The sequence below is a fragment of the Myxine glutinosa genome, chromosome 4 (assembly GCF_964187855.1).
Source record: "Myxine glutinosa chromosome 4, kmMyxGlut1.1, whole genome shotgun sequence".
NCBI lineage: Eukaryota > Metazoa > Chordata > Myxini > Myxiniformes > Myxinidae > Myxine > Myxine glutinosa.
The window spans coordinates 2,429,269-2,451,658 of NC_136264.1; the positions used below are offsets into that span (position 1 = coordinate 2,429,269).

At 50.8% G+C, this 22,390-nt stretch overlaps 1 protein-coding gene across 1 annotated transcript in view; it reads right to left on the reverse strand.

The window, feature by feature from the left end:
* HCCS (holocytochrome c synthase) overlaps positions 1 to 19,865 on the reverse strand; it is a 38,852-nt gene extending 18,987 nt beyond the window's left edge. Inside the window, exons 1-6 of the mRNA XM_078775377.1 lie at positions 19,784 to 19,865; positions 16,923 to 17,029; positions 16,697 to 16,825; positions 16,471 to 16,599; positions 11,896 to 11,990; positions 6,983 to 7,131 (exon numbers count right to left, since the gene is read on the reverse strand). Of these exons, the coding sequence (XP_078631503.1) occupies positions 6,983 to 7,131; positions 11,896 to 11,990; positions 16,471 to 16,599; positions 16,697 to 16,825; positions 16,923 to 17,028 (608 nt within the window). The 5' untranslated portion in view covers position 17,029; positions 19,784 to 19,865. The remainder of the gene's footprint in view (positions 1 to 6,982; positions 7,132 to 11,895; positions 11,991 to 16,470; positions 16,600 to 16,696; positions 16,826 to 16,922; positions 17,030 to 19,783) is intronic.
* Positions 19,866 to 22,390: the final 2,525 nt, after the last annotated feature.

Here is a 22,390-nt window from a genome sequence, read left to right on the forward strand (position 1 = left end):
GCTCGTCCAGGACGCCCGGCCACGCCCGCTCTCGACTTGCCAGGCCTCGTCCGGGACGCCCGGGCATGCCCACCCTCGACTTGCCAGGCCGCGGCCAGGACGCCCGGCCACGCCCCCTCTCGCCTTTCCCGGGCAAACGCTCCGGGATAATGTGTGTATATATATTGCTGCCCGATAAACGGGCTTTTCAGAGTACCCGAGTTGTTTTGTGACAATAAAGAAACTCGGACGAATTCCAGCTTTTTGTCGCGTCCATTCTTCCGATTGACGTGGGAGCACAGCTCCTTCATTGGTGACCTACCGACATGGACACGGCAGTTGCCCTTAAACTGCCTACCTTCTGGGAGGCTCACGCAGCGGTTTGGTTTGCCCAGGCGGACTCCCTGTTCGCCCTGCGAGGCATCACGGCCGACGACACCCGCTTCCACCATGTGGTAGCAGCGCTCGGTTCAGCCACTGCGGCCCGCGCCCTGAGCCTCCTCGAGAGCCCGCCAGCTGCTGACAAATACAGCGCGATTAAAAAGCTCCTCCTCGACGCTTTCGCCCTCCCATCGGCGGAACGCGCACGGCGCCTGCTCGACCTGCCCGAGCTCGGCGACACGCGCCCGTCCGAGCGAATGGACTACATGCTTTCGCTGCTCGGCGAGCACTCTCCGGCATTCCTGTTCCAGGAGCTGTTCCTCCGTCAGCTGCCTAGCCCGGTACGCCTCGCCCTGGCGAGCACGACGATCACGGATCCCCGCACCCTCACCAGGGAAGCCGACAAGATCTCCGCGGCAGGCCAACGCATTGCAGCAGCGACTTGGGGCCCACCGCCGTCCGACGCAACGCCCATGGCGCCCGAGCACCCGGCACGGTCGACGACCGAACTGCCGACGCAAATGGCGGCCGCAACGCCGAGCCGACCACCTCCAGCACGACGGCCGGGGCCTCCACCTGACCAAGCGTGGTGTTACTATCATGCCAGGTTCGGACAGAAGGCCCGGACATGCCGACCCCCGTGCACCTTCGGCAGGCCGGGAAACGGCCGGGCCGGCGTTCATTACCAGCCATGAGCGCCGGCCACACGGGCAACTTACTTTTCATCACGGACAAAGCGTCCTGACGGCGCTTCCTGTGCGACACCGGCGCCCAACTGAGCGTCATACCCGCCTCCGATCATGACAGGCAGTCCGCGGTTTGCGGCCCCTCCCTGGTTGCGGCCAACGGATCGGCCATCCGCACCTTCGGCCCGCGCAACGTCACCCTCTGCTTCGGCGGCCAACGCTTTACTTGGACTTTTGTAACCGCAAGCGTGCCCATGGCTCTGCTAGGCGCCGACTTCCTCTGCGCACACGGACTGCTGGTGGAACGTCCAACGGCGTCGCCTCATCAACGCCGAGACCTTCAGCTCCCTGGTATGCACATTGAGCAGCTCCGCTCCGACCGAGCTGGCATGCGCCATCCCGGCGGCGAACGAGTTTGCTCGCCTGCTCACGGAGTTCCCGGCCCTCACGCGGCCGACGTTTTCGGCCGTCGCAGTACGACATGGGATCGAGCACCACATACCAACCACGGGCTCGCCGGTCTACGCCAGAGCCAGCCGCCTCGACCCAGCCAAGCTCGCCGTGGCCAAAGCCGGGTTCAACGCTTTGGAACACCGCGCCATCGTGCGGCGCTCCGATAGCGCGTGGGCTTCGCCACTACACATCGTCCCAAAACCAGGGGGCGGCTGGCGCCCATGAGGCGACTACCGCCGCCTTAACGATGCTACCACCCCCGACAGGTACATCCAAGACTTCTCCGCCCGTCTGGCAGGACGGGTCATTTTTTCAAAAATCGATCTCATACGGGGATATCACCAGGTACCTGTCAGGGCGGCCGACGTCCCTAAAACGGCCGTCATCACGCCGTTCGGCTTATTCGAATTCCTACTGATGCCGTTTGGCCTCAAGAACGCGGCTCAGGCGTTCCAGCACTTGATGGACAGCGTGCTGCACGACCTGCCGTTCCTCTTCGTTTACCTGGACGACATCCTCGTCGCCAGCACGTCCCGGGCCGAGCACCTCCTCCACCTCCGAACACTGTTCGGGCGCCTCAGCGAGCACGGCCTCATCGTCAACCCGGCCGTTGATTTTTTGGGCCACCACATCACCAAGAACGGGGCCGTGCCGCTGCCAACCAAGGTCGAGGCCATCCCCACGTTTCCGCGTCCCCGCTCCATAAAGGTCCTGCAGGAATTCCTGGGAATGGTGAATTTCTATCACCGCTTCGTGCCCCGCGCTGCTCAACTCATGCGGCCCCTCTACGAAGCCCTCTGGGGTAAGCCGGCCAAGCACGACATCGTCTGGTCCGCAGCAATGGACGCGGCCTTCCAAAGCTCAAAGCGGGCCCTCGCCGACGCAACACTGTTCGCTCACCCGGTGCTCAACGCTCACATCGCCCTCACCACGGATGCCTCCGACTACACGGTGAGCGCCGTACATGAGCAATGGGTGAACGGGGTTTGGCAGCCACTCGCTTTTTTCAGCCGGCAGCTCCGGCCGAACGAGCTCAAATATAGCACGTTTGACCGTGAGCTCCTCGGTCTACACCTGGCCGTTCGCCATTTCCGCCACCTCCTGGAGGGCCAACCCTTCACGGCGTTCGTCGACCACAAGCCATTGGTTTACGCAATGGCCAAGGTCACGGAGCCGTGGTCGGCCCGCCAACAGCGCCACCTCTCCGCCGTGTCGGAGTTTACCACGTACATCCGGCACGTCGCCGGCAAAAACAACGCCGTGGCCGACTGTCTTTCTCGGGCCAGCGCGAACGCGGTCCACCTCGGCGTGGACTTCGCGCTTATGGCGGCGGACCAAACCACCGACACCACGGTACAAGCCCTCCGGGCGGCGGACACGGGCCTCCGCCTGGCCGACATCCCCTTCGCGGACACTGTCCTGCTCTGCGACGTCTCCCAAGGCCAGCCTCGCCCCATCGTGCCCGTTACCTGGCAACGCCGCATCTTCGCCTCCCTCCACGGCCTTTCCCACCCGGGCCGGAAAGCTTCACAGAAGCTGGTGTCGGCGCGATTCGTCTGGCACGGCCTTCGACGGGACGTCCGCGATTGGACCAGCACCTGCACAGCCTGCCAACAGGCCAAGGTCCACCGACACACCCAGGCCCCGCTGGCACCTTTCACCGTGCCCGAACGACGTTTCGACCACGTCAACGTGGATCTGGTGAGCCCCCTCCCCCCATCACGGGGGTTCACACACCTGCTCACCATGGTGGACAGGACCACCAGGTGGCCGGAGGCCATTCCCCTCGTCTCCACCACCACCGCCGATGTGGCGCAGGCTTTCATCGCCACCTGGGTCGCCCGCTTCGGCGCACCGGCGGACATCTCATGGGACCGCGGACCGCAGTTCACCTCCGAGCTGTGGGGCGCGGTCGCCCGCAACCTGGGGGTCAAGCTCCACCGTACTACGGCCTACCACCCCCAAGTCAACGGGTTGTGCGAGCGATTCCACCGCTCCATGAAGGCCGCGCTCATGGCCGGCCTTCAAGACGGCGGTTGGGCCAACCGGCTGCCGTGGGTCCTTTTGGGCCTCCGCACGGCCCCCAAGGAGGACCTCCGGGCATCCACCGCCGAGCTTGTCTACGGCCAGGCGCTACGCGTCCCGGGCGAATTCGTGCCCGACGCTACCAGTCCCTGGTCCGCAGCTCACCAGTGCTCGGACCTCCAGGAGGCCGCCCGACGGTTTGCCCCCGTGCCAACATCCCACCACGGTGACCCCCAGTCCTACGTCCCCCCAGCGCTTCGCACAGTGGAGTACGTTTTTGTGCGTCATGACGCACATCGGGGGCCACTCCGGCCGCCGTACGACGGGCCCTTCCGGGTCCTGCGACGGGACGACAAGTCGTTCGTCATCGACATCGGCGGCAGGTCGGACCGGATTGCGGTGGACCGCCTCAAGCCGGCGCACGTGGACATCGACCAACCGCAACGGTTGGCCCTTCCGCCGCGGCGAAGCCGCCCCCCGTCCACGGTGCCCCCCACCACCGCACCGGACCCCCCCCCCCCCCCCCACGACCCGCCAGGGGTCGCTTCGGCCGGGTCATCAGGACCCCCCTCAAATTGACCCTGCCGGTGCAAGTCGATTCTGGGGGGACGTGTGTAGCGGCTACCGCTGGGTTTACACAATCGCCTTGCACCTACCAAGGACGCGGAGCGATCACCATGCCGGGCTCGTCCAGGACGCCCGGCCACGCCTGCTCTCGACTTGCCAGGCTGCGTCCGGGACGCCCGGGCATGCCCGCCCTCGACTTGCCAGGCCGCGGCCAGGACGCCCGGCCACGCCCCCTCTCGCCTTTCCTGGGCAAACGCTCCGGGATAATGTGTGTATATATATTGCTGCCCGATAAACGGGCTTTTCAGAGTACCCGAGTTATTTTGTGACAATAAAGAAACTCGGACGAATTCCAGCTTTTTGTCGCGTCCATTCTTCCGATTGACGTGGGAGCACAGCTCCTTCAGCACGACGTATTAGAGCACAAACCAAGGTTTCAGTAGTTTCAGATTTAAGCAACAATGTGCACATGGACGATGAGAGATACGCAGGGTTTAGTAATATGCAGAATATAGCAACGGGATGGGGTTATAAAGGTGCGTTTTCTCCTCTTTAATAGAGCTTTTCCACCGCGGTACCGTACCGTACTGTAACCAAAATCCGTTTTTCCATTGCCAAGTGAACCGTACCGTACCTAAGTACCCGTGCTAAATTTGGTTCCTGCTATGGATAGGTACCAAGCGAGCCAAACCCGGACCTATGGGTGGAGCTAGCAATACTGCAGACCGTTGATTGGTCAATCACAATTGTCAATTCAGGAAGAAAGTGAAAGGTAGTCGTAATGTTACGAGCTATATATGAAGGCTAACATAACATACTGTACCTGTATTCTTTGTTTGCGCCGACGAACAAGGCCCAAATCTTCGTTGTCAGTCTTCATAATTGTCTGCAAAGGTTTCTTTCTCTTTTTAGCTGTCCTCTTTCTTGCGTCTTTGAGCTTCTTCTCAAACACTTCCTTCTCAAACACATCCTTCTCAAACACTTCCTTCTCAAACACTTCCTTCTCAAACACGTCCTTCTCAAACACGTCCTTCTCAAACACGTCCTTCTCAAACACGTCCTTCTCAAACACGTCCTTCTCAAACACGTCCTTCTCAAACACGTCCTTCTCAAACACGTCCTTCTCAAACACGTCCTTCTCAAACACGTCCTTCTCAAACACGACCTTCTCAAACACGACCTTCTCAAACACGTCCTTCTCAAACACGTCCTTCTCAAACACGTCCTTCTCAAACACGTCCTTCTCAAACACGTCCTTCTCAAACACGTCCTTCTCAAACACGTCCTTCTCAAACACGTCCTTCTCAAACACGTCCTTCTCAAACACGTCCTTCTCAAACACGTCCTTCTCAAACACGTCCTTCTCAAACACGTCCTTCTCAAACACGTCCTTCTCAAACACGTCCTTCTCAAACACGTCCTTCTCAAACACGTCCTTCTCAAACACGTCCTTCTCAAACACGTCCTTCTCAAACACGTCCTTCTCAAACACGTCCTTCTCAAACACGTCCTTCTCAAACACGTCCTTCTCAAACACGTCCTTCTCAAACACGTCCTTCTCAAACACGTCCTTCTCAAACACGTCCTTCTCAAACACGTCCTTCTCAAACACTTCCTTCTCAAACACTTCCTTCTCAAACACTTCCTTCTCAAACACGTCCTTCTCAAACACGTCCTTCTCAAACACTTCCTTCTCAAACACTTCCTTCTCAAACACTTCCTTCTCAAACACTTCCTTCTCAAACACTTCCTTCTCAAACACCTCCTTCTCAAACACCTCCTTCTCAAACACCTCCTTCTCAAACACGTCCTTCTCAAACACTTCCTTCTCAAACACTTCCTTCTCAAACACGTCCTTCTCAAACACGTCCTTCTCAAACACTTCCTTCTCAAACACTTCCTTCTCAAACACGTCCTTCTCAAACACGTCCTTTTCAAACACGTCCTTCTCAAACACGTCCTTCTCAAACACTTCCATCTCAAACACGTCCTTTTCAAACACGTCCTTCTCAAACACGTCCTTCTCAAACACGTCCTTCTCAAACACGTCCTTCTCAAACACGTCCTTCTCAAACACGTCCTTCTCAAACACGTCCTTCTCAAACACTTTCTTCTCAAACACTTCCTTCTCAAACACGTCCTTCTCACGTCCTTCTCTCTTTTTGCATTTCGCTAAAAAAAAACTCATGTTCAGATAAAACCAAAACACGACGAAGAAGTAAGACACAGCTTCAAGTTCCTCCATAGTTGCGGAGGGAGCTGTTTACAGTTTAGTGTCGCATGAGAAACTGCACGGCACTCAGTCGAAAGCAAACGTCCGCCAGGTTGGCCATATCACTCAATGGTGAAGAATCACTTACAAAATTATTGTAGCCGGATCCGAATTCGGATCTTCACCAAAATCTAATCATTTCGTCCTTGTGACACACGCTATATCTCTGCCAAATTTCGTCCGAATCCGTCTACAACTTTTTGAGATATTTTGTTCACAAACAAACAAACAAATGGACAAACAAACAGACGGGTGAAAACATAACCTCCATCTACCTTTGTTGGTGGAGGTATTTACGTCACCACAGCGGTCCCATTTTTTTTCCATCACTTCATATAACTCCACCTATTTTCACGGTTCTGTTGTGCGATGGAAAAACGACAGGGATTACCGTACCGTACCGTACCGTACAGTGCCGTACCGAACCGTTCTGTGCAATGAAAAAGCTCCATAATTATAAGAGTAGTAATGTCTAACGTATGGGACCAATTCTTGGTCTCAAAGTCAGAAATGGAGTCCTAGAGCACTATAGAACTAGTATGCAACGAAGGAAAGCGCATTGGACTTGCAAAGTTAAAAAGTAGTCATGACAGATTTCACTACCAGCTGCAGTACTTACCCTTTCCTAAGCATTGCATTCCAAAACATCTGCTCAGAAGGATAAACCCATCGCTCAGATGAACCAGCACGTGGTATGGAAGATTCAACACGCTCGGTGTTCAATGAGAAAGGTTGGTCTTTTGCTGGTAACTGGCTGGCTGGGATCTCCTACAAGTGCAGAATGGAAAAAGAAGGACAAAAGGACAGATATAGCAGGGAATGACGAAATGATGGGCAATGTTACAAGGCGTGCACCTGGAAAGTATAATTTGATGCGAATGCGTTGCAATCGCACTTTAGATGTCAACCCATTGTTACGTTATGGAGACCTTCATCCTTTCCACCTACAAGGCCTTCATTCTCAGCTTCATGGAGTACTGTTCTCCACTCTAGGCTGGCTCCCCTGCCTCACATCTTGCTCAGCTTGATGCTGTAGAACCAAAGGCCTTCAAGATTATTGGAAGCTCCATGCTGAAGCTGAGTCTATAGCCCTATCACTTTGCAACACAGACAGGTCAGTGGTCTCTGTCTTCTTCCACCTCCTTTCTGATGTTGCACCCTCTGCTTTTTCTGTGCTTTGTCGTCGTATCCCCCCACCCCCTTCTCCGCCAGGTTTGAGCTTTTCCGCCAGGTACGAGCTAACTGCTGTTGTGTGCACTTCAGGGACACCTCAGTACGAGCTAGCTGCTGTGGTGTGCACGTCAGGGACGCCTCAGTACGAGCTAGCTGGCTGTTGTGTGTACGTCAGAGACGCCTCAGTACGAGCGAGCTGCTGTTGTGTGCACTTCAGGGATGCCTCAGTACGAGGTAGCTGCTGTGGTGTGCACGTCAGAGACGCCTCAGTTCAAGGGAAGCTGCTGTTGTGTGCACTTCAGGGATGCCTCAGTACGAGCTAGCTGCTGTGGTGTGCACGTCAGGGACGCCTCAGTACGAGCTAGCTGCTGTTGTGTGTACGTCAGAGACGCCTCAGTACGAGCTAGCTGCTGTTGTGTGTACGTCAGCGATGCCTCAGTACGAGCTAGCTGCTGTTGTGTGCACATCAGAGATGCCTCAGTACGAGCTAGCTGCTGTTGTGTGCACATCAGAGACGCCTCAGTACGAGCTAGCTGCTGTGGTGTGCACGTCAGGGACGCCTCAGTACGAGCTAGCTGGCTGTTGTGTGAACGTCAGAGACGCCTCAGTACGAGCTAGCTGCTGTGGTGTGCACTTCAGAGACGCCTCAGTACGAGCTAGCTGCTGTGGTGTGCACATCAGAGACGCCTCAGTACGAGCTAGCTGCTGTTGTGCGTATGTCAGAGACGCCTTAGTACGAGCTAGCTGCTGTTGTGTGCACATCAGAGACGCCTCAGTACGAGCTAGCTGCTGTTGTGTGTACGTCAGAGACGCCTCAGTACGAGCTAGCTGCTGTTGTGTGCACTTCAGAGACGCCTCAGTACGAGCAACTGCTGTGGTGTGCACTTCAGAGACGCCTCAGTACGAGCTAGCTGCTGTTGTGTGTACATCAGACGCCTCGGTACGAGCTAGCTGCTGTGGTGTGCACTTCAGAGATACGCCTCAGTACGAGCTAGCTGCTGTGGTGTGCACTTCAGAGACGCCTCAGTACGAGCTAGCTGCTGTTGTGTGTACATCAGAGACGCCTCAGTACGAGCTAGCTGCTGTTGTGTGTACATCAGAGACGCCTCGGTACGAGCTAGCTGCTGTGGTGTGCACTTCAGAGACGCCTCAGTATGAGCTAGCTGCTGTTGTGTGTACATCAGAGACGCCTCAGTACGAGCTAGCTGCTGTTGTGTGTACATCAGAGACGCCTCGGTACGAGCTAGCTGCTGTGGTGTGCACGTCAGAGACGCCTCAGTACGAGCTAGCTGCTGTGGTGTGCACTTCAGAAACGCCTCAGTACGAGCTAGCTGCTGTGGTGTGCACGTCAGAGACGCCTCAGTACGAGCTAGCTGCTGTTGTGTGCACATCAGAGACACCTCAGTACGAGCTAGCTGCTGTGGTGTGCACTTCAGAAACGCCTCAGTACGAGCTAGCTGCTGTGGTGTGCACTTCAGAAACGCCTCAGTACGAGCTAGCTGCTGTGGTGTGCACTTCAGAGACGCCTCAGTACGAGCTAGCTGCTGTTATGTGCACTTCAGAGACGCCTCAGTACGAGCTAGCTGCTGTTGTGTGTACATCAGAGACGCCTCGGTACGAGCTAGCTGCTGTGGTGTGCACGTCAGAGACGCCTCAGTACGAGCTAGCTGCTGTGGTGTGCACTTCAGAAACGCCTCAGTACGAGCTAGCTGCTGTTGTGTGTACGTCAGAGACGCCTCAGTACGAGCTAGCTGCTGTTATGTGCACTTCAGAGACGCCTCAGTACGAGCTAGCTGCTGTGGTGTGCACTTCAGAGACGCCTCAGTACGAGCTAGCTGCTGTGGTGTGCACGTCAGAGACGCCTCAGTACGAGCTAGCTGCTGTTATGTGCACTTCAGAAACGCCTCAGTACGAGCTAGCTGCTGTGGTGTGCACGTCAGAGACGCCTTAGTACGAGCTAGCTGCTGTTATGTGCACTTCAGAGACGCCTCAGTACGAGCTAGCTGCTGTGGTGTGCACTTCAGAAACGCCTCAGTACGAGCTAGCTGCTGTGGTGTGCACTTCAGAAACGCCTCAGTACGAGCTAGCTGCTGTGGTGTGCACTTCAGAAACGCCTCAGTACGAGCTAGCTGCTGTGGTGTGCACGTCAGAGACGCCTCAGTACGAGCTAGCTGCTGTTGTGTGCACATCAGAGACACCTCTGTATGAGCTAGCTGGCTGTTGTGTGTACGTCAGAGACACCTCTGTATGAGCTAGCTGGCTGTTGTGTGTACGTCAGGGATGCCTCAGTACGAGGTGGCCATTGTGTGTATGTCAGGGACACCTCATTATGAGTGTCGAAGGTTCGCCTGCCTGAACGAGCTAGATTGGGTCATGTTGGGTCCAGAGCAAGGCGAGTGGAATGCAAGGCGAAGGTGCAGTGATGTCACGCACCATCACATTTACACCACATATTCCTGTCCATATTAACACTCCATCTACCTCGCCCACATCATAAACCACCTCCTTGTCCTCTGCCTATATTATTTGACCCGACCCAACCCTGCCTGGTTGGGTGAGGTAAGCGATGAGTCGTTCCTATGCTCTCCACTGCTGCCTCTTTCTATTATTCTTTCTATATTTATTTTGTTCCTCGCAGCATGAATACAGGTACCTTTTCTCCTTGTGTGTGTGTGTGTGTATGTGTGTATGTGTGTGTATGTGTGTGTATGTGTGTGTAACAACAACAACAACAACAACAACATGCATTTTAAGGCCATTTTCCCTGCGAGAGCGGGGGTTAGCCTTGCGGTCCCCATGACAATCTTCTCCATTTTGCCCTATTTTCTGCATCTCTCCTTGTTAACCCCCTTGCCCGCATTTCTTCTTCCACCATCTTTGGCCAAGTCTTTCTCGGTCTTCCCCGTCCTCTACTTCCTTCTACATTCATTTCCATCACTCTTCTCAACCAGTCACTTTCATCCTTCCTCAACACATGACCAAACCATCTCAACCTGTTCCTCTTCACAGCATCCATCACAGGCTCTATTCCCATCATCTTTCGCAATTCATCATTTGGCTTCCTCTCTCTCAACGATACTCCGCATATCCACCGAACCATTAACATGTCCACCCTTTCCAGCCTTCGTTGCTGCTCTACATTCATTACCCATGTCTCGCTCCCATAAATCATAACACTTCTCACACATGCAGCATACACCTTTCCCTTCAGCTTCAACGACACCCCTCCTCTTCAGCACGCCACTCAGTTCCCGAAACTTCTTCCATGCACATCTCACTCGAGCAACCGTTGCCGAGTCTGATCCACCTTCTGCATTCAGCATGTCTCCGGGGTAGCAAAATGTTTTCACACCTTCCAGCTTCACGCCGTCTCCAAGATCCAACTCAACATTTCCTCCATCTGCAGGTTCCCTCTGTGCACACCTTACATTTGAATGTAGCTGCCACACTGGTTAATGACCCTCTCAGACCACATGATATGCTGCTGATAGAGGTTAAATCGCGTGCTGCACGGACGGGGTTCTGGTCTCATCATCATAATCATCGTTTTTCGGCCGTTTGCATGTGTAGGCCGTGATTCTCCTAATGGCCGCTTTCCAGGCCGCACGATCCGTTGCTCGCCCTCTTTTGTTAGTCCTTTAACTCTGAGATCATCACTCAGCAACTCATTGCATGTTTTCATCGGATGGCCTTTCACTCTCCTTCCATTCACATTCATATTTATACACCTCTTCCCAAAGCTGCCCTCCCCCATCCTTTCCACCTGTCCGAACCACCTCAACTTTCCTCAACACATAACCTCACTCATGCTCTCTAACCCAAACCTATCTCGTAATTCCACATTTGGTTTCCTATCCGTAAGTGTCACATGACACATCCATCTCACCATTCTCATTTCATTTCGTCCACACCTCCGTTCATCCTCCTTTTTGATTGCACAGGTTTCACTGCCGTACAACATCCCACTTCTAACCCAAGCTGCATAAAGTTTTCCCTTTAGTTGGAGTGAGATCCGACCATGATGTCAATAGGGGTAACAACTCCCTAAACTTCCTCCAACCACTTCTAATTCTTGCAACCACTGCTACCTCTGCACCACCACCTGCAGCAATCATGTGTTCATACGTCTCCACGTGTTTATATGAGATATTGCAGAAAGTACGAATTAAAGTTTCACCCAAGGTAAGGAACCGATATTATTGCACCAGGTTGGGAATTTGGTGGGTGCCAAATATCAAGACATACTCGACACCGTTACAAATGCAGCAATAGCTTTTGCTTTCATTGTGATACTTCATACGAGTCTGTTCAATGCATGTCAGCACAGGTACTGCAATGAAAATAAATAAATTAACGTACCATATTCCGGGTGTCCACAACATGCGATTGCGAGCTGGCTCCTTGTGACGGACACTGAGACACGAAGCCGTAAGCACCCTGTTGGTGTTCTGGCACTGCGTAAGGGGGATCAGCTAGATTAAAAAAAGAAGAAAAAAAAAGATGCAAAGCGAAACTTTATTTTTTAAAGCATAAAAATACTTTGTGAATAATTACTTGAAAACATGCAATAACAGTTAGTACAGTTTTACAAGAGATTTAACAAATCCGCTGCACTCGGTCGAATTGTGGATATAATCCTAAAAATGGGCACAGTTGAGACCTTAAAGAACAATGAAAATTTCACAAAACATTCCATCAGCAGCTTCAATTCAGCGCCAACACCTCTCCATTTCCACTCTCACCTTCCCCCACAGCACCTTATCCACCTTCTAGCTATTTTTATCATTACCTTCCACAAGAGGCCTCACTCACTCAATTGCAGTGTGACACACACCACTTCACAACAACAACCATGAACCAAGCCTATTAAACTGGCCTGATCCTGACACCATTATCCTGTACCTTCAATCTGTAGCCCATCGACGTGTAGCCCATGTACGTGTAGCCCACGTACGTGTAGCCCATGTACGTGCAGCCCATGTACCACAAGTTATCTTCTTTTATCAAATTCGATCCATTGCCTTGAGTTCATCTTCCAATTTTGCTACCTATGTCACCACTTTATACACAAAAGAACCAGTCAATAAATACATTGCTGGGTCAAGGCCTTCCTGAACCATTTATGATAGTTCCCACCAACAAGTGACAACAGTGTGACTGACTTTGACAAATCAAGTTTTGTGTTCCGATTCACCTCAGAAATGTGCTCATTCACAATGCAAGCAATTTCCACTTTTATAGTTACATATATGTGCACGGGGAAGGGCGGGAGCCCTCAGTGTGGTACCAGGTTTATACAGGGTGAGCCAGATATATGGTCATTTTTGAAATTCGTGCGAAGGAAATAAAAAATTGTATTTCAAAATAAATTAATTCATGATATTGAAGTACATAACATGCATTTTTATTTTTTACTGATTTCGTTTTATTTTTTACAGGCAGAACACTTGCGTGACCATGTGGAACTGGTCGGGTGAAGAACGCGGTTCGCTATCAACGCTTTTTACAAGAATAATGATCGGGCAACTGCTGCACAACGTCAATTCAAACTCCATGTCAATGTTCAACATCATGAAAATGTGCTGTCTGGTCGTGCTATCAAGTTATGGGTTCAGAAGTTTGAGAGGACCGGTTCAACTTTAAAAGGGAAACCGCCAGGAGCACCAAAATCAGTAAAAACGACACAAAATATTGAGCGTGTAAGGGAGTCAGTTTTGAGAAGTTCGCATCGCTCCAGCCAAAAGCATGAATCAGCCTTAATACAGACTTGGCATTTAATATGGAATTTTTTTTTTTCTCGACTTGGGCTTACTTTCTGAACTCAGTATATCAATCTGGTGAGTTTCTTTTACCCTTCGGTGATGTCTTTGTTGAAAGAACCATGTCACTGATTGTCTTTCGCAGCAAGAAGTCAATAACAGGATTATATCACAGGTGGCGTGACAAAATGTAAGGACAGGTACATTTGACGATTGGCTTCAGAATCGGGTATATAAGAGTTGTTGCGTTCTGTATTAGTGGAAAACAACTGCTGCACGTCTACAAAAGTTATTGCCGCTTCCTCTGGAGATGGTCCGTCAACTTGACAATGCTGTTTGTCATGGAGTGGTGGCTGTACGAAATTCTGGCATGAAACAGCGTGCTATTGCTCGGTAGTATGGCATCACTCAAGGTCAGGTGTCAAAGATCCTGAAACGAAATGCTCAGAGGGGTGGCCCTACTCCAATACCGCGGCCAGGACGTCCACACAGAACCACAAGGAGAGATGATCGCCAGCTGCACCGGTTAGTCTGCAATGGCCGTACCAAGTCAGCTAATCGGTTTAGGGCTGAGTGGCAGCAACTGACAAATGTGCCTGTATCCAGAAGGCTAGTCAACCAATGACTGGTTCAAGCAGGCTATTGTGCCAGGCGTCCCTTGAGAAAGCCACGCCTGACCAGACAACACAGCCAGCTCCGATTGCAGTGGGCCAGAGAGCACCGTCAATGGCAGCCAGGACACTGGAATCACGTGACCTTCAGTGACGAGTCTAGATTTCTGGTCTATCGTCAAGATGGCCACGTCCGAGTGCACAGACAAGTGCCAAAAGCCCACAATGAGGATTGTATAGTGCCAAGAGTCCAAGCTGGGGGTGGTGGGGTGACCGTTTGGGCTGCTTTTCATGCAGGGGGCAAAACTGACCTGGTTGTTCTGAATGGAAACCTGAATCAGTTCAAGTACAGGGTCATTCTGGAAGAAACATTGCTTCCATTTGTTTGTGCAGCCTTTCGAGTAAACTTTGTCTTCCAAGATGACAATGCACGGCCTCATCATGCTCGCATGATCCAACACTTTCTTGCTGACCGTGATGTAGAGCATATGGAGTGGCCTGCCATGTCCCCGGATATGAATCCGATAGAGAACTTGTGGGCAGAATTAACGCATCAAATCGACAAGTTGGACCAGCAGCCTGCCTCTGTGCGTGAATTGCAGCAGGCTATTGTCACTGCATGGCAAGCGATTCCTGTCCAAACCTTGGCAAATCTCGTGAACAGCATGCCTCGATGTGTACGTGCTCTCCTGAATGCTTGTGGGGGTTACACGAAGTACTGAACTGTAATTTTACTCACCGTAATCCCAGTCATAATTTAAATTTTGTTTTTGTTGAAAATTTTTTTGGCTAATGTGCAAAATAAAGAGATACTTCTGGAAAACGTACAGAAGTTTAACACAGTACTGTCCGTGAATTGAGTTCGATATCAGTTTCCATCACTTTCAAGGATCAATTTATTTGCTTCGAAATGTCAAATGTGGTTTTTGTTTCTTTTAAAGGTCACATTAACAAAATCTAGAAGAATTTCAACATAATTCCAATGAACTTTTGGCTCTAAGTCATCTTGAAAAGTAAGTTCACCCCCACAAAAAAAATATTCCATATTAAATGCCAAGTCTGTAATTTCTCAGACGTCACCACGCCGCATATTGCATAAGGATTTAAACTTTTATCCCTATAAAATTCAAACTGTCCAGCAATTAAGCAAAGATGATGAGATTGCCCGCAAGATTTTTTGTGAGGGAATGCTTTCATTTATGGATGGAAATGAAAACCAAAACATTGCTAACAATTTGTTCATGTCTGATGAAGCACTTTCATCTGTGTGGCTATGTCAACAAGCAAAATACTCGTTTTGGGGCAGCCGAAAACCCAAGAGAAATGCACACGAAACCGTTACACAGTCCCAAAGTCACAGTGTGGTGTGCACTTTCGTCGTTCGGCATCATAGGGCCTTACTTCTTTGAGAACGATAACGGAAAGGCTGTCAGTGTTACTGCAGCTCGATATTCCGACATGGTTTCTTACTTCCCCTCCAGAGAATTAAACAGATTTGCAGAAGTGAGCCCAATGACGTGGTTTCAGCAAGATGGTGCAACCTCCCACACCGCCAGCGTGTCCATGACTACTGTAAGGGCGCTTTTTCCAAAGCACGTCATTTCCAGAAACGGCGATATTCCACGGCCAGCGAGGTCACCCGATTTGACTGCATGTGATTATTTATTGTGGCCATATCTAAAGGACAAAGTGTATGTTACCATCCACAAACTCTTCATGAACTTAAGGAAAACATCAGAAGTGAAATCAATGATATTGACATGGCCATGTTGCAGAACGTCATAAATAATTGGCGTCCAAGATTGGAGGAATGTGTCAGACGAGATGGTGCGCATCTCCGAGATGTTCTTTTCCACAAATAAATGGCATGTTATGTACTTCACTTTCTTGTAAGAATTTGTTTTGAAATACAACTTTTTATTCCCTTTACACGAATGTTAAAAATAACCATATTTCTGGCTCACCCTGCATAAAGGCAAAACTTCATGCTGTACTGTATGAGCATACGCACAAGGCCGGCTATTAATTGCATAAAATACCGCAGAGTTGTCTTGTGAGCCTGAGTTCCCCATCTGAACCCTATTACCACCCCCCCACCCCCCCCTCCTCATTACGATTATCATTCCACCAAATTTCCACGATCGATACAATTTCACGCTACTCCGTGCCTGAGAGCACGTTGATAAAAGAGCATGGTGCAGATGCGAACACAGAGTCGGCGGCATGGCAAATGGCGTCTTCCACAACGTAGAAGGAAGATATCATTTTTCCCCTATTATTTTATCTACCCAGGCTTGAAGGGGTATTTTAACCTTTCTACTTCGTCATCGCATCAAAAACCTTGGTTTCACAATGCTCACGGGTTTATTGTACCGTGGTTCTTTATAACCGTTTAAGTATGCGTCGTATGTTGTCTTGTTTCAATTCGGCCAATCCTGTTCGGCTATCGCAGGGCCACGCCCCACATCTACAGAACAATACGAGTGCATTATCATTTTGGTAACAGGCAATGTCTATCCACATGGTGACTACTACCACAAAGCTACATGCTGGTTTCCATTTACCTTCCGACACCTCCTGGTGCATGGGGCAGCCTGGTGGTGGTGCTGGTGACACCTTGGGAGTCGGCGAAGGCTGCGTAGCAGTTGAGGCTGTGACCCCCCGTTCGGCTATCGCAGGGCCACGCCCCACGTCTACAGGACAATACAAGTGCATTATCATTTCGGTAACAGGCAATGTCTATCCACATGGTGACTACTACCACAAAGCTACATGCTGGTTTCCATTTACCTTCCGACACCTCCTGGTGCATGGGGCAGCCTGGTGGTGGTGCTGGTGACACCTTGGGAGTCGGCGAAGGCTGCGTAGCAGTTGAGGCTGTGACCCCTCGTTCGGTTATCGCAGGGCCACGCCCCATGTCTACAGGACAATACAAGTGCATTATCATTTTGGTAACAGGCAATGTCTATCCACATGGTGACTACTACCACAAAGCTACATGCTGGTTTCCATTTACCTTCCGACACCTCCTGGTGCATGGGGCAGCCTGGTGGTGGTGGTGGTGCTGGTGACACATTGGGAGTCGGCGAAGGCTGCGTAGCAGTTGAGGCTGTGACTCCCATCCTGAGATGTCACACACAACGAAAATACAGTACTTTGAGAAAACTTATGGTAGGGACAAGCAGGAGGTAACAAGTGTGCAAGAGGTAGAGAAGTGAGCAGAAGACACGAGACGAGACAGAAGAAAATAGAGAAGAGGAGGGCAGCACAGGTGAGTACGGATGTTTAGACGCTGAGAGATGCAAATCTTAGAGGTAGTTTTGAGCATTGACTGAGAGGTACCTGGTGGAAGGGTGAAGTTGAAAAGTTTGTGCGCTCAAGTTGATCGAGGTCAGGATGTGGTGAGAGTGAAGTGTTGAGAAGTAAAATACAGAAGTCAAAACATGAAAAATGTATGACGCAGGAATCAAGACCTTCCAGAGCAAATCAACAATTTAGACCATCTATTTATTACATACGAGCAGGGCTACCTGGTGATGCCAGGTACTGTTCCCAATATAATTATCTTGGCATTTTGAAGAAATCAAATGGTTATTTTTCTAAATGTTATATGGGGCCTAAAACACCTCCCTACACCCACGAAGGAATGGGGTCAAGGATCATTTCATATTACCTTTCACATACCTACAAAAACTTAGTCAGTGTAGAGCGATTTAAAGAAATTCCAATATTTTGGGATTTTTGCCTAAAACACCCCCTTCCCTGATAGTCACTGATGAACCTCTGAAAGTTGAACGAAGATTTGTTCGGCCATCTGAGAAAAATGGTGACAGACGGACAACACATCTCTCATTGTATCGACAAATACACACAATTAGACGCGGGGGGTGGGGTGGACGGGGCACTCGGCCCATCATGCCTGCACGAAATCAATACAACACCAATTTATATTTCAAAAAAAAGAAAAATGCAAAACTTTTCTTTTTTTGCAGATTCTTCTGAATTTTCTTTTTTCCCAGGGGGAGGGAGTGGGCAAGGGCTCTCTGTTCAAGACTCTCTGCTCACCTTCACTCTTTCATTCCTCTATTTTCCTGCCTCTGGAGCAAACTCCCTCACTCTCTTCAATCCCACTCCTCCCTCCAGGTCTTTAAAACAGCTGTTCACCACCATCTTTTATCTTCCCCCATCTAAAACCGTGTTCTTTTCTCTCCCTTCCACAGATCTCCCAATGTTCCTGTTCTCTACTGTTGTGCTTGTGTGCTTCCGTCTCTCTCCCCATCTTGTCTCCCCCTCCATTTATTATGTTTTATGTGTCCGTTTATGTTTTTTGTGTTTAATGTGCTAGCTCTTAGACGAGCCTCGATCTTGTATACAAAAAAAAAAGTTTAGATTTTGGCAGTTTCACCAGAAGAGGGTTGCTGGGAGATCTTGTGTGTCCAGGAATATTTGAGGGACAGAGCACAGACAGAGCAGGGTGAGCAAGGCTGGAGAAGAGTCGGTAGAAGACAGAAAGACCACCAACCTGCCTGCGGTGAGAGAGAGAAAGGCCCTCAGAATCAGCTTCATCGTGGGAGATTCCAATGATTCTGAAAGCTTTGGTTTCTACAGCGTGAAGCCGAGCTCGGTGTGAGGCAGGAGCACCGGCCCACAGGGGAGAGCAGTACTCCATTGAGCTGCGGATGAAAGCTTTGTAAGTGGTGAGGAGCTCAGGTGTGCCAAGGAAGGACTTCGCACGACGGAGGATGCCCAGTCGGCGACTGGCTTTGGAGGCCAGGTTGGAAATGTGGTTTTCCCAAGAAAGATCATGGCAGATAGTGAGACCCAAAATCTTGAGCGACAGAACTTCTTGGAGAGGATTGTTGAGAAAGTAGATGGGAGGGTTGTCCAGTCGGTCTTTTCGGAGAGACAAAGTGAGAGGGTGAGATTTGTCAGGATTGACAGACATGTTCCACTTGTTTGCCCAGTCTGTGATTTTGTCCAGGTCTGCAGAGAGTGAGGAGGCTGCAGACTGCCGATCTGAGGGATGAGGAATGGAGCGGCAGAGAGTGGAGTCATCAGCAAAGAGAAGAGGATTTTCAAGAGAGTCGGAGAGATCATTGATGAAGACCAGAAAAAGCACAAGGCCCAGAACACTACCTTGGGGAACTCCAGCCTGAACAGGAAGAGGAGATGAGAGAAATCCATTCAGGGCCACACGTTGACTACGACCAGAGAGGAAGTCCGCCAGCCATGCGTGGAGCACTGCAGGTGCCAGACAAAGCCACAGGTACAAGATTTGTCAAAACGTTTTGTTTTTGCTTTCGCGTGTTTTGTTGTGTTTTGCGTGACATCATAATCATATGCCGTGTATTGCATGCACACAAATGTATTTTTTATGCGTTATCTACACTTATACATATTGTGCACAAACGTTATGCATGACATGTTGTACAGCGGTATGTTGTGCACACACGTGTTGTGCGTGACATATGCCACACACACTATCCCCCCCCCCCCCCCCCCCCCAAACCCGAACTCTTCCTCCCATCTAAAACAATCCCCGGCACAGCCCGAGTACAAGCGGAAGTTTTCATCTCATTCATCGAGGCGGTTTAGAAATGCCCAAAGTAAATCAAACAATCGAACCTTCTCGAACCGAACTAACGGTGTCCAAAACCCACCTCGAATTAATAAATAAACAACAACTGAACAAGGCCGTGACCGTTGCTGTCACTGAGGGATCATCATCATTTCACCATCGACATGAACGTGCGTGAACATCACGTGGATAACGAACTAAAACCAAATCCACAACACAAATAAAACTCGACGTGATATAGCAGGTTATCCATAACAAACCGCCGCGCACCTTGTCGATGAATATATATATACATTTACCGGCTCAATAGTAAATCCTTTTCGACAATTGGCCGCCTAACCTTGACCACGCTGCCGAGCAAGCGATTTCCGCCTACGTCAGCACGTTACGGCAACGCAAGGCCGTAAAAACGGATGACGTCACGTAATCAAAATGACACGTGAATCGGGCTTTGACCGTCATTGGAGGGGATTCGTCAGTTACGTGTAGCCTAATTATTCTAGAACTGATTTTTAAAAGTTGTTACACGTATGACATGAAACATATCTAGTTATTTGGGGTGAGGAAATTTTAAATTCTCACATGCCAGCATACCCCCACACTTGTAAACTTATAATCGCTGCACCATTCAAGGTACCGGTGTACATAGGGCCTACTGAATGAGAGATTGCATCTTAGTCTGCAAAGGCCATTCCACCGTGCAGCACCGCAAGGCCGTACGGAAAAATGATAGGCACAGATATCCCATCCATTGAAGCCATTCACACGAACACCCCCACCACCTCCCCTAACACCCCCACCCCGTCATCCACCACCATTCACTAACACCCCCACCCCGTCATCCACCACCATTCACTAACACCCCCACCCGTCATCCACCACCATTCACTAACACCCCCCACCCGTCAATCCACCACCATTCACTAACACCCCCACCCCGTCATCCACCACCATTCACTAACACCCCCACCACCTCCCTAACACCCCCAACCCGTCATCCACCACCATTCACTACCACCCAAACCACCTCCCCTAATACCCCCACCCCGTCATCACCACCACTCCCTAACACCCCCACCACCTCCCCTAACACCCCCATTCCGTCATCCACCACCACTCCCTAACACCCAAACCACCTCCCCTAACACCCCCACCCCGTCATCCACCACCACTCCCTAACACCCCCACCACCTCCCATAACACCCCCACTCCGTCATCCCCACCCAAACACCCCGACCCCATCATCCCTCACCCCTCCCCTAACACCCCCACTCCGTCATCGCCCACCCCTCCCCTAACACCCCGACCCCGTCATCCCTCACCCCTCCCCTAACACCCCCACTCCGTCATCCCCCAGCCCCTCACCCCTCCCCTAACACCCCCACTCCGTCATCCCCCACCCCTCACCCCTCCCCTAACACCCAGACCCCGTCATCCCTCACCCCTCCCTAAAACCCCCACTCCGTCATCCCCACTCCTCCTCACCCCTCCCTAACACCCCCACCCCTCCACTAACACCCCCACCTCCACCAACTCCCCTCACCATCACTCCTCCCAGCACCCATTCACCCCGCACATGGTCTGACGTCACCTCTGCCATCAGGCAGGCGGTACCGTCGTTTTCGGACAAGAGGCCACAAGGTTCAAGAAAAGTTTCTTTTTCCTCCTTACCCCTCCTCCTCCTCCTCCTCCTCTTCCTCCTCCTCCTTTTCCTCCTCCTCCTCCAAGTCAATCCGCATTTCAAACCAACAGAATTGGACGACGACGATGACGATGTTTTTTTATTTTTAAATACTTGGGCTAAGGCTCGTAACAGAGCTGGCTGACACTGACACACAAACACTTAAACACACACACTCACACACACACACACACACACACACACACACACACACACACACACACACACACAAACACACGCACACACACACACAGAAACACAAACACATAAACACACACATAAACACCCAACCACACACACACACACACACACACACAAAACATAAACACACACAAACACACACACACACACACACACACACACACACAAACACAAACATACACACACACACACACACACACACACACACAAATAAACACACAAAAACACACATAAACACCCAACCACACACACACCCACATACACACACACCCACACAAACAAATAAACACACAAACACCCAACCACACACACACACACACACACACACACACACACACACACACACACACACACACACATAAACACAGACATACACACACACACACACACACACACACACATAAACACACACACACACACACATAAACACACACACACACACACACACACACACACACACACACACACAGTGGCCGACACAAGTATTCACTTATCTAATGAGTTTTAAGGTGAAATTCACCTGGTCAACCAAAAAGGCAAACATGAAGACCAAGGAGCTTTCCAAATAAGTCAGACATAAAGTGGTGAAGAATCACCGTTCAGGAGAGGGTTATAATAAGATTTCAAAGTCACTCATTATCCTTTGACTCAGTGAAATCCATCATTAAGAAGTGAAAGACGTATCATACCACCCAGACTCTACCCAGATCAAGTCGCCCATCCAAATTCAGCAGCCAAGCAAGTAGGAAACTGTTTCGGGATGTCACTGAATGATGTGCAAAGGCAGATTCAACACGAGGATTTTATAGGGTTTACAATCACACTGAATAATGTGGTGTCCGTTCAATGGCGCCATCACTGTATCTGGTTATTATCTCACCTTAAGCCGGAGAGATAATATGCTGGGAGACATGCGTTCGTATCTGGTGTTGGCTGGGTAAATAGGACACTGTGGCGGACACAAAAGCCCACTGGCGTGGTGACATCATTCCACGCACCAAGTGGGCGGTGGCCACGCCCGAGG